The 12,643-nt window shown below is 35.9% G+C and overlaps 1 protein-coding gene across 3 annotated transcripts in view; it reads right to left on the bottom strand.

Moving 5' to 3' along the window:
- The window catches only part of SNAPC1 (small nuclear RNA activating complex polypeptide 1), a 43,930-nt gene that overhangs the window by 6,158 nt on the left and 25,129 nt on the right, over positions 1-12,643 (bottom strand). For all 3 annotated transcript variants that reach the window (XM_019833099.3, XM_011283254.4, XM_019833098.2), the window contains one exon: positions 9,652-9,802. In XM_019833099.3, coding sequence (XP_019688658.1) covers positions 9,652-9,802 — 151 coding nt within the window. The remainder of the gene's footprint in view (positions 1-9,651; positions 9,803-12,643) is intronic.

The raw sequence follows: 12,643 nt of genomic DNA, 5'->3' as shown, positions 1-12,643 counted from the left end.
CGGGCTCTGGGCTGATGGCTCAGAGCCTGGAGCCTGTTTCCAATTCTGTGTCTCCCTCTCTCTCTGCCCCTCCCCCGTTCATGCTCTGTCTCTCTCTGTCCCAAAAATAAATAAACATTGAAAAAAAAAATTTAAAAAAAAAAACTAAAAAGCAACGTTCTCTAGAAGCTCTTAAAAACAAATACAGTGCTTTTGTATTTGGAAACCAAATACAAACCAAGAAGTACAATACAAATACAAGGAACCAGGAAGTAGGCACACAAAACTTCAGATGTTTATCTCAAAGTCCACACCGTAAATAAAGCTTATGAACTTCAGTCACCAGTATGTTGCATTTATTTATCCAGGCCTTTATCCAGAACCTGATTGCATTTATTGTACATAAAAACTGAATTGAATGGCCACCCAGTTTCCTAAACCATTACAGTTAAGAAGGAGCAAAAGGGCCAAAAATTGCAACAAGCCACAATGAGAGTAGAAATAAGACACCCAACCACAATAAATATAACAGAAAAAATTTTTACAAAACAAGACCTAAGAGCTGACAAAGTACTGTATCATGAAGCCATAAGTATAAAGATAAATTTCCCCACACTTAACATATTTTTTTTAATGTTTATTTATTTTTGAGACAGAGAGAGAGAGAGACAGCACACGAGTGGTGGAGGGGGCAGAGAGAGGGAGACACAGACTCTGAAGCAGGCTCCAGGCTCTGAGCTGTCAGCACAGAGCCCGACATGGGGTTTGAACTCATGAACTGAGAGACCATGACCTGAGCCGAAGTTGGATGCTTAACCAACTGAGCCCCCCAGGTGCCCCTTAACATATTTCTTGATACAATTATTATAAAACCCAGTAATGTAATATGCTTATGATGATAACTCTGAGTCGTAAAGAGAAAATTTATGTTTAGGGTACACTGTTCTAGAAAAAAGGAGAGCAGAAAATACATTTTAGTATTTTTCTCATTATAAAAATAAGTGCACATTGTAGAAAACAAGAAATATACAGAGAAGAATGTTTTAGAAAGATATTAACCAGAATAAATAAACTTTTAAAAAGTAAATTTTGACATTTAAATCATTAATCTCAGTTATCACAAACAGTAACTCCCCAGAGGGTATCAGGTAGATGGTTATACTGTGCTCAAAGCTACCAGTGTGGGACACAATTATAACTAAAGACTAATGCTCAATCTCAAAACAATGGTTACTAGACATGCAGCTAGAATACAATGTACCTAACTGCATGTCTAATTTGAGCTCCAGATCCTTATTTCCAGTTACCTGAGAAACAGCAAGTATAGCAATTGAAGATTCAGGCTTGTATTCAGACAGAATGCTATTCAAATCTCAGCTCTATTTATAGCTAGGTGACCTTGGACATGTGAAAAAACTGTGGCAGATCATAAATGTGGCATAAATAATAGCCGCTATCTTCTTCACAACCATATCATTACTATTATTGATGTCCTCCTAGAAATGTGCATGCTATGGTCTAGGAATCGGGAACAGATATAGCTGGAGCTTAAATAATACAAATTTACGTAAATCCAACCAATACACTGAGCAGTTACTTATGTGCCAGACGGCTCTTATAGGAATTGAACCTGAAAAGGCAGATCAGGGCAAATTCTACCCCAAAAGAAATCTTCACCCTGTGATCATTATTCCTGTTAAAGGCACCAATACTCCTTCAGTTGCATTAAGCATCCTTATCTCACCCCTCTCCATCAGCCTCTGTGTTTGGTGACATACCTCTAAATTGCATCTACGTTTGGTTATAGACATTGGTTCTCCTATCTGTTCGTCTGCTTGTCTAATTCCTACCACCACCTGGCCAGATGCTCATTACTCCTAAACAGCCTTTTACTTAGTGTTCCTATTTTCAGTTTGTCCCCACCTACCCACCATACTACTCCCAGATTGATTTTCTTCAAAGAAAACTGGTCATACCACTTTCTTGCTCAGAAGTCTCAGATGACTCCCCACTGCCTACCAAAGTCTGCTGGTTCCACATTTCAGGGCTGGTCACAATAGAATCCTCAACATATTTTTCTACATTAACTCCTCAACCCATCCTTTACACTCCAAGCAAAATGGAGTCACTCTATACTTCCAACTACCCTGACTTTTTTTCATACCAATCCCTCTACTTGTCTTAAGCCTATGAAATTATTGTTACATTTATTTTATTAAAAATAAAAAATCTCTGGATTTTCCCGATTACTAAAGTAACATATAGTTATCACATAAAATTCAAACATTACAGAAATTTATGGACTTGGAAATTTTCCATGATCCCATCCCTGAGAATTAACCACTGTTAAAAAGCTTCTAGATTTCTTCAATGATATATATTGTGTTTATGTCTACATATATTTTTATGAACAGAAATGCAATCATACTCCTCTTTAAAAAGACATTTTTGGGGCACATGGGTGATTTGGTCAGTTTAGCGTCCAACTCTTGGTTTTGGCTCAGGTCAATCTCACAGTTGGCAGGATCAAGCCCTGCACTGGACTCCACAGTGACAGTGCAGAGCCTGCTTGGGATTCTGTCTCTCTCTCCCTGTCTCTCTACCCCTCCCATGCTTTCTCGCTCTCTCTCTCTCTCTCTCTCAAATAAACTTAAAAAAAAAAAGTCTTTAAAATTAAAAAAAATAAAAAAACATTTTTACTAAGCAATGTCTTGATAGATTTTGAACATATTTTCATGTCAGTATACATAGAACTTTCTCTAGCTTCTTAATAACTGCAAAATATTCTTTTATATGGGCTGACAAATTTATATACCCAACTTTTTAATGTTATACATTTGAGTTGTTTAGTACTTGCCATTTCAAATAATCCTGGAGTGAATGTCCTATTTTTGTCACTTATAAAGGATAAATTCCAAGAAATTAAATTGCTACGTTGAAAGACACATACCTTTAAAATTTTGACAGATGATTCCAAACTGCTGTCTGAAAAGGATGTGCCAATTTATACTCCCACTTAAATTCAGATTCTACATCTTCACACATTCACTATCAGTGGGTATTCACTTATACTTAACCTTTGCCAATCTAACAAATTATACAAAAATCATATTTTAATTTATATTAATTATTGAGATTAAATATCTCTTCATATGCATGTTGACTGCACTTTGTGAATTGCCTGCTCATCTCCTAAGCCAATTGTTCTACTGAGTGGTGGCCCTTTTGTTACTAATTGGTAAGAGCTCCCTAAAATTAGAAAGGTTAACATTATTATATGTGCTGCAAGTAGTTTTACAAACTCTTTTGCATTTTATAGAATTAAGGTGTCTCTTGGAAAGAGCATGAAATCAAAAATACCCTTTCACATTAGGGAAATGAATTTTTGATTAAAAAGAAACTATGAAGTAAGCAGATGGACCTCAATTAACATACAGACTAACAAACCACCTCTGCTTCAGAGTATTTACAATACCTTCTGAGCCACTTTCTTTCTCATGGGTTAAATCCTCCCTAATACTTCTAAGTAAATTCAGTAACAAATCTTGGATGTGATAAAGAACCAGTTCTTAAAGTTAATTTCAGAGGTGATGAAAATGTTTCAACTACATTAAGTAATAAAATACAGTTAGTGAAGGAAGTGATATTTCATAAGTTACACCTGCCAAATATTTAAGATGAAAAGAAACTTTCATTGAGACGCCTAGGTGGCTCAGTCAGTTGAGCATCTGACCAGCTCAGGTCACTGACCTCACAGTTCGTAAGTTGGAGCCCCGCATCGGCCTCTGTGCTGTCAGTGCAGATCCCGCTTTATATCCTCTGCCCTCCCCCTTTCTCTGCACCTCCCCCTCTCCCTCTCTTAAAAATAAACATTAAAAAAAAACCACTTTAATTTCTTTCCCATCTTGCACTTGCTTCTCCTTTGTTCCTCAACTACATTAAACACACACACACACACACACACCCTATTTCACTACCTGTTTTTTAGGGGTTTAAGAAAGCAGCCTGGTCAGTTGACCTCTCTCTGCACTCGTGTGAAGGTTGATTACTAATAAAAAATGCTCCTGCAGCTTTTGAAACCTAAGTTCTCTTTGGTACCTTAGAAAAAAAGTCTTAATCTTCCAGAATTTTTACATATAATCAAACTAATCAGTCTTTTCTTTATGTCCTCTCATTTGGTTTTGTTTTGGTTGTTGAAGTATTGTTTACATATAACAAGAGTCACCATTTTCAGTTACAGGTTTAGGGAGTTTGGACAATGCAGTTGTGTGATTACCATACAGAACACTTCTATCACATCGAAAATTTCCCTTGTGCCCTTTTGTAGTCAACACCTCCCTCCACCCTCAGTTCCTAGCAACCAGTAATGTTTTCTGCCCCTACAGATTTGCCTTTTCCAGAATGTCTTATATGCCTTTTATATCTGTCTTCCTTCATGTATTTAGCACCGTATTTAGCACAATGCATATGAGTCGCCCATGCTAATACATGTTATCAGTAGTTTCTTTATTCCTGCATAGTATCCACTGGATGCTTACTCCACGGTTGGTTTATCCAATGACCAGTTGAAGATATATAAGCTGTCTACAATCTTTCACAATTATGAATGAAACCATTATAAACTTTTACATACAAATTTTTATGTGAATATATAATTTTTCATTTCTCTTGGGTAAATACCAAGGAGTAGTAGGACTCCTGGGTCTTATGGTTAAGTTGTGTGTTTAACTTTATTAGAAACTGCCAGTCTTCTAAAGTGATTATACACCATTCTGGATTCCCACCAGAAATGTACAAAGGTTCAAACTGTTTTGTGTCCTTATCAGCTTTTGTTATTGCCAATTTTTTTGTTTTGTTTTTTGTTTTTTGTAGCCATTCCAACAGGGAAAATAGAATGTCACTATGCTTTTAATTTGTATTCCTAATAACTATAAGATGTCAAACATCTTTTGATATGTTTATTTGTCATCTATATATTCTTTTCAAAGTGTCTGCTCAAATCTTTTGCCCATTTTTTAATTGGGTTGTTTGTTTATTATTAAGTTTGGATGGTTCTTTATATATTTGGATACAAGACCTCCATCAGGTCTGTATTTTACAAATATTTTATCCAGTCTGTAGTCTGGTATTTTCGTTTTCTTAACAGTGTCTTCCAAAGAATTTTAATTTGAGGCAAGTCCAATTTGTCAATTTTTTCCCTTTATGGCTTGTATTTATTATGTCATGTATAAAAGTCTTTGCCCAATCTAAGACCACATTTTCTATGTTTTTGTCTATAAGTTTCATAATTTTAGGTTTTATATTTAGGTCTGTGATCATTTTAAATTAATTTCTGTAAATGATGAGAGGTATGAGTTGAGGGTCTGTTTTTTGCATATGAATATAAAATTGAAGTATGGATCTATTTCTAGGATGTCTCATTCTTTTCCATTACCTTGTATGTCTGTCTTTTTGCAGAGAGCACAGTCTTGATTTCTGAAGCTTTACAGTTATTTCTCAAAACTGTTTTGGCTACTCTGGTTTCTCTTCATTTCCCTATATTCTTAAGAATTAGCTTGTTAATTTATAAAAAATAACTATTGGGATTCCATTTAAGCTACAGAACAATTTGGGATTAGTTGACTCTTAACGTATTGGGTCTAATAATCCATGAAGTCCATATTATCCCTCTATTTGCTTAATTTTTCTGATTTCTTTCGTTTTGTAGTTTTCAGCATGCAGATCCTGAACATATGTTGTTACCTATATACCACGGTATATACCTGTATACCTATATACCACGGTATTTTGTGTTTTGGGTGTTATTGGGTGTTTTGGGTGTTATACTTTTTAACATTTTTTTCAATTAACAATTATTCCATTGCTAGTACAGAGAAATACTAACCCTGTACCTTGTGACCTCGTTAAACTCACTTATTAGTTCTGGTAGCTACTGTGTAGATTTTTTTGAGAGTTTCTGTGTAAGAAATAATTTCATTTGCAAACAGACATAGTATTATTTCTTCCTTTCCAATCTAATGTCTATTCTTCCTTTTCTTGCCTTACTTCACTGGCTAGGACCTCCAGTATGATGTGTAAGAGGAGCAACAAGCGGTCATCCCTGCCTTGTTTCCAATTTTAGGGGAAAAGTATGGTCTCACCATTAAGTATGATGTTAGTTACAGTTTTTCACAGAAGTCCTTTATCAGGGTGAGGAAGTTCCCTTCTAACGCTAATTTTCCCAGAGCTTTTATCATGAGTAGATGCTGGATTTTGTCAAATATTTTGTCTGTATCTATTGAGATGATTATATAGTCCTTCTCCTTTATTCTGCTAATTTGGTGAATTATGTTGGTTTATTTCCTAAATAAACCAGCCTGATATTCCTGGGATAAACCTTAGTTTGTCCTACCAAATTGTCCTTTTAATATACTGTTGGATTCAACTTGCTAACAGTTTGTAAGGATTTTTACATTTACTTTCATGAGGGATATTGGTCTTTAGTTGTCTTTTCTTATAGTATCAATAAGCTGGTAAGTGTTCTTTCTTGTTTTTTTCAGAAAGAACAGGATTGACAGTATTCCTTTCTTAAGTGTTTGCTAGAATTCCCAGCAAAGCCATCTGGGAATTTAATTTTTTAGTAAACATAGAACTACTCAGATTCTCTATTTCTTCTTGTATTGGTTTTGGAAATGTCTTTTAAAAAATATATCCATTTTATCTAAGCTATCTAACTTATTGGCACAAAAGTATTCAGGGACACCTGGGTGGCTCAGTCAGTTGAGTGTCCAGCTCTTGATTTTAGCTCAGCTCAAGATCTCATGGTTTGGGGATCAAGCCTCACATCAGGCTCTGCCTCTTTCCCACTCACACATTCTCTATCAAAATAAATAAATATTTTTTGGGGCGCCTGGGTGGCGTAGTCGGTTAAGCGTCCGACTTCAGCCAGGTCACGATCTCGCGGTCCGGGAGTTCCAGCCCCGCGTCGGGCTCTGTGCTGATGATGGCTCAGAGCCTGGAGCCTGTTTCCGATTCTGTGTCTCCCTCTCTCTCTGCCCCTCCCCCGTTCATGCTCTGTCTCTCTCTGTCCCAAAAATAAATAAACGTTGAAAAAAAAATTTTTTTTTAAAAATAAATAAATATTTTTTAAAAAAGGTATTCCCAATTTTTATTTATTGTCCTCTTAATTTCTGTAAGGTCCACAGTAGTATCCCTTACCTTACTAAATTTTTTGTTACTATTTTCTTTTCAGTGAATTCTCTTTAAGATACTTTTAAACATAGGGGCGCCTGGGTGGTGCAGTCGGTTGGGCGTCCGACTTCGGCCAGGTCACGATCTCGTGGTCCGTGAGTTCGAGCCCTGTGTCAGGCTCTGGGCTGATGGCTCAGAGCCTGGAGCCTGTTTCCGATTCTGTGTCTCCCTCTCTCTCTGCCCCTCCCCCGTTCATGCTCTGTCTCTCTCTGTCCCAAAAATAAATAAACGTTGAAAAAAAAAATTTAAAAAAAAGATACTTTTAAACATAAAATCAGTCATTTATAAATCATGGTAATTTTATAACCTTTATAAAAAAGCATATCTCACTTCACTCTCCTGCCTAATTATACTAATAGGCCTAGCCCTTCAAGATCAATATTAAATACAATTGTGATACTTCTATATATTACCAACAAACATGAGGTGGCCTTTTGACATACACTTTTTAAAACTGAGTTAAAGAAATAACCATCTACTTCTTTTATCTGGAGCAGGGATTGACAAACTATGGACCCAGGCTAAATCTGGCCTACCACCTGTTTTTGTAACACACTTTTTTTGAAACACACTCATTTATTTATATATTGTCTGTAGTTACTTTCACCTTACGATGGCAGAATTGAGTAGATGTGACAGAAATCAGACAGCCCATGAAGCCTAAAATATTTACCCCCTGGCCCTTTACAACAGTTTTGCTAACCCCCTAATTTAGAGGATTCTTCTTTTAATCAAGAATGGATGCTAGATTTTATCAAACATCTTCTTGGGTAAGTGTTATAATGAATTTACATTTTCCTCTTTAACCTATTTATATGGCAAATTATATTGAGATTCCTAATTGCACCATCCCTGCATCCTGGAATGAATGCACCAAGGTGTTTTTTTTTTTCTTTTTTTTTTTTAATGTTTATTTTGAGAGAGAGAGCATGTGTGAGTGGGGCTGGGGGCAGAGACAGAGGGAGAGACAGAATCCCAAACAGGTTGTCTGCACACAGCCCGACACAGGGCTTGATTCTCTAGAACTATGAGATCATGACCTGAGCCAAAATCAAGAGTTGGACACTTAACCCACTGAGTCACCCAGGTACCCCAGTCAAGTTGTTTTATATCTGGGATTCTTCTGATACATGTAACAGGAATTTTCTTATCAGTAATACTTATAAGTGAGATTGGTCTAACAGTTCTCTTCCCAATATCTGCTAGCCTTGTAAAAAAGAACTAAAGAAATCTGCTTTTGAAGTATTTCCTGATTATCCTTAACAAATACGGTATCTGTTCCTCTGAATGCTCAGTGTTCTTCAAGCAACTGTTACTGAACTTAATCATATCTGAACTATGTTAAAGGAATTTAACTTCAATTCCCCTTCTACTGCCTCAGTATAAAAAGGAAAACAATGCTAAAAGGCTGTAACATATTTTCATATACTGCTCTAGAAGCTGGGAGTGTTTTATACTAGACTGAATATTTACTAATGCTTCTAATGCTTTTTTTTTTTTTCTCCTGAGTCTGCTATGTGTGTATGTATGGTGAATATGTAATACTTAATGTAATTTCTTAAAAATTAAACTATTAAAATGTAATTTCTTTAGGAATCACATACCAAGGTTAATTTTATAGACACACTATTTTAAAAGAAAAGGTGAATCTTAACTAATGCAGCTAAAGGGAAATACAGTTTATAGAATACATTATTTCACACACAAAAATTACTAATAAAGTATGCTCTGGATAATTCTAGACTTATTCTATAATTATATAGCTACATGACTTTTGGACAAGTTATTTAATCTGTATGGACCTGAACTGAATCTCATCGTCTATGAAATGATGAATTTGATGACTCCTAGAGTCCCTTTCAGCAGTAAGATTCTAAGAATCTAAGATAACTAATTTATTTTTTATATTAAATCTCACAAGGTTCTCAAACAAGTGCCTAATCCTTTTTAATAAAGAAAAAATAGGTAAGTTTGATATGATGTAATAGCTTTATTAGCCTCATGTTTATCTTTGTAAATTTGTCCAGTTTTCATTGGATGTATTTGTTCTGCAAAATTGTCTAAGGCCATAATTATCACACAACATACATATTTTAAAAGAATAATATAGGTGTGCCTGCGTGGCTCAGCTGGTTAAGTGTCCAACTCTTGATTTCAGCTCAGGTCATGATCTCAGTTTGTGAGTTTGAGCCCTGCATTGGGCTCTGTGCTGACAGCATGGAGCCTGCTTAGGATTCTCTCTCTCCCTTTCCCTATGTCATTCTTTCTCTTTCTCTCTCTCTCCCTCAAAATAAATAAATGAACTTAAAAAATTTTTTAAATAAAGAATTTTTTAAAAATTAAAATAAAATAGGAATATAACTTTAAAAAAAATGGTAAGGGGAGGCTTTGAATAAGACCCATTATCCCTTGTTGAGTCTCGAAAAGACTTTAAAAAGTTACCTCTGTTTTTGGAAGACATCTTCCTTCCTGCTGATTTCAATGTTTCTTTATTTCTTTTTTTCCTAGTTGCTTTGATCTGTCCTTGACCAGATGCAGAATCAGAGTCAGAAGAGTCAAGTTTGACTTGACGGTGCCTCCTTGACTTGGATGCCTTGAGAGTGAGAAATCCAATTAACCACAATGAATCACAAAATGAATCCAACTGATGGATAATTTAGGGAAGAAGCATATACAATCAAAGAGGAGGAAAAATAAAAATCATAAAGTACTTTACCATAATGCTGGCTTAACACTTGTTGCATATATATACTCTTTTATCTTTACAATAGGAAAGCCTCTCTGGACTGTCATCAGCAACTACTCAAACTGGGTGAAAAATGTAGTTGTTGGGTTAAAATGTAGTTGTAGTTGCATGGCTGGGAAACAGGTGTAAAGGATGAGTACTCTTTCTTACTAATAACCTATTTTTCCTTTCTTCTAATAACATTTATGTTCCCTAGTTACCACCATATGTTTTGAGTGGAACTACTTTATGCCTGGTTCCAGGTATGTGCCGCTGACCTTGTCAAAAGTTTCACATTCCCATGGCCACTGATTTTGGGCATGTGATCTCTATCATGGCCAGAATAACTCCATTTTAGAGTTCTAGTTAACTCTCAGGAAGGAAAATTCTCCCTTTCTATTGAACCTAAAGCTGGGACCACGGCAAAGAGGGCTGTCAGGAAGAACACTTGAAGAGAGTAAAAGCAACACAGCAGGTAAGAAATGGAGGGACGGTGCAAGGACATTTTAGTTTCATCAGTCAATGAATTCCCTTACTTGCTTAAGCAGAGTTCTCACAGTTTTCAGTTAATGCCATATATGCAGTGCAGGTATTAACAATTGTTTAAAAACTATCATGCATTATATGTTAATTGTGTCTCAATAAAGAAAAAATCTGCAGCTATGCTATGACACTCTATTAACACTTTATGGGAATTATAATGTAATTCTTTAATAACTTTTAAAAAGTATTTCATAATGTCTAAAGATACACATTAAATATCAATTGACACTATATTATACGGAAACAGTTCTGGTTTAAAACAATTTGGATTAATTAATTTGTTGTTCTTTGTTCAACAATATTTTGTACTCAATTTACTGTGAGATACCTATATGTAACGCTTAACAAATCTACAGTCACTTTTAACTTTTTTTATTCCTTTTCATTTCTACAACTAGTAAAATGATAGTAATTTCCCACAGAATACAGACATTCTTGGATTCATGAAAAAAAAAAAACAGGGAAAAATATGGGACTGAGCACATAAGTTTATCAGTGCTCTCTCCTAAAATGCCACTAACATGAAAGTAAGAAGCTAAAAATGAATAAATTCACAAAACAGAGCTAACAGAAAACAATGCAGCTGCTAAAAAAATTTTAGCAGTAGAAACAGTGAGTGGTAGCTGATTGAAGTGAATGAAGAAATTTGAAATCTAATTGTCTATATTGAGGAAGTTACTAGAAAGCAAGCTGACCCAAGTGGATCAGGAATTATTCATCAGAAATGGGACAACAAAGGGGAGCCTGGGTGGCTCAGTTGGTTAAGTGTCTGACTTTGGCTCAGGTCATGATCTCACAGTTCATGAGTTGAAGCCTTGCATCAGGCTCTATGCTGACAGCTTAGAGCCTGGAGCCTGCTTTGCATTCTGTGTCTCCCTCTCTTTCTGCCCCTCCCCTACTCACACTTTGTGTCCCTCTCTCTCTCAAAACTAAATAAACATTAAAAAAAAAAAAAAAAAAAGAAATAGGACAACAAAAATGGCAGATAGGCTGAAAATCTACAGAAGTAATTGTGTCTTATTTCCCAACCTCAAAACTCAACAACTGACCTCCTTCAGAAAACAGGAGGCTTGCTCTCTGGAGAGGCTAAGCTGCAGGGTTGAGGAATGGTGTAACAGAAGAAGGGGACAGAGTCTCTCACTGACAACCCAGGAGTTAGGTGAAATCTGCATAAGGAACGGTAAGCCTCTTGAGGGACTCTCTCTGTAGGCCCCCAAAATATTGGCAGCCTGGTTTCTTTACCTCTCCTTCCCGCAGACAAGCTGTCTGGTAAAAATGACCAGATCCAAGGAAAAGAAATACTGAGGCTAAAAGTTGTAGCTCTATATGACCACTCTTAAATATGATCTAAGGCTCTTCAAACATTTCAACAAAGCCACCAAAATGAAAGAGATCAAAATAAACAAAAATAGGAACTCTAGGGAGAAAGGAGGAAACTTCAAAACACTGTAATATCCTCAAACAGATAAAAGATAAAGATAGTGCCTCCAGAAAAAAAAATTTTTTTAAGTAAGAAAAGATTCAGAGAAGAAAAAAAAATCTTAGCAATAAAAAAAGGTCAGCAGAAATAAACAATTCAAATAATGGTTCAGAAGACAAAGTTTAGACAGACTTCCTGAAAACAGGGATTGAAAACAGAAAACAAAAATAAGAAAATGAAAATTCAAGAGAAAAAGCAAGAATGCAGCAAAAATACTATCAAAGAAACAATATAAAAAACTCCTCATAACTGAAGCCTATCAGATTGAAAGGAGCCTGCCCTGAAAGCCAAGGGCAGTGATGGAAAAAAAAAGACCCACACCAAGTTACATTATCATGAAATTTCAAAACTCCAGGGATAGAAAGTCCTAAAACCTTCCATGATCAAGAATATCAAAAGCTGGAAGACAATAACAAACAACAGTGTCAAAATTCCAAGTAAACACCAGAAAAGATAAAGAGAAAAAGTTAAAGATGGATTAGGAATTCTGGGGTGGAAGTCATGGAGTAGGAGACTGCTGGGTTATATGAGCTCTGTAGTAGTATTAGACTTTTTAAACTACATACTTGTATTGTGGCGCCTGGGTGGCTCAGTTGGTTAAGCGTCCGAAGTTGGCTCAGGTCATGATCTCACAGTTCATGAGTTGGAGCCCCACATAGTGCTCTGTGCTGACAGCTCAGAGCCTG

Source organism: Felis catus, chromosome B3, assembly GCF_018350175.1.
Source record: "Felis catus isolate Fca126 chromosome B3, F.catus_Fca126_mat1.0, whole genome shotgun sequence".
NCBI classification, from domain to species: domain Eukaryota; kingdom Metazoa; phylum Chordata; class Mammalia; order Carnivora; family Felidae; genus Felis; species Felis catus.
This window is presented reverse-complemented; position numbering and strand designations above follow the sequence as displayed.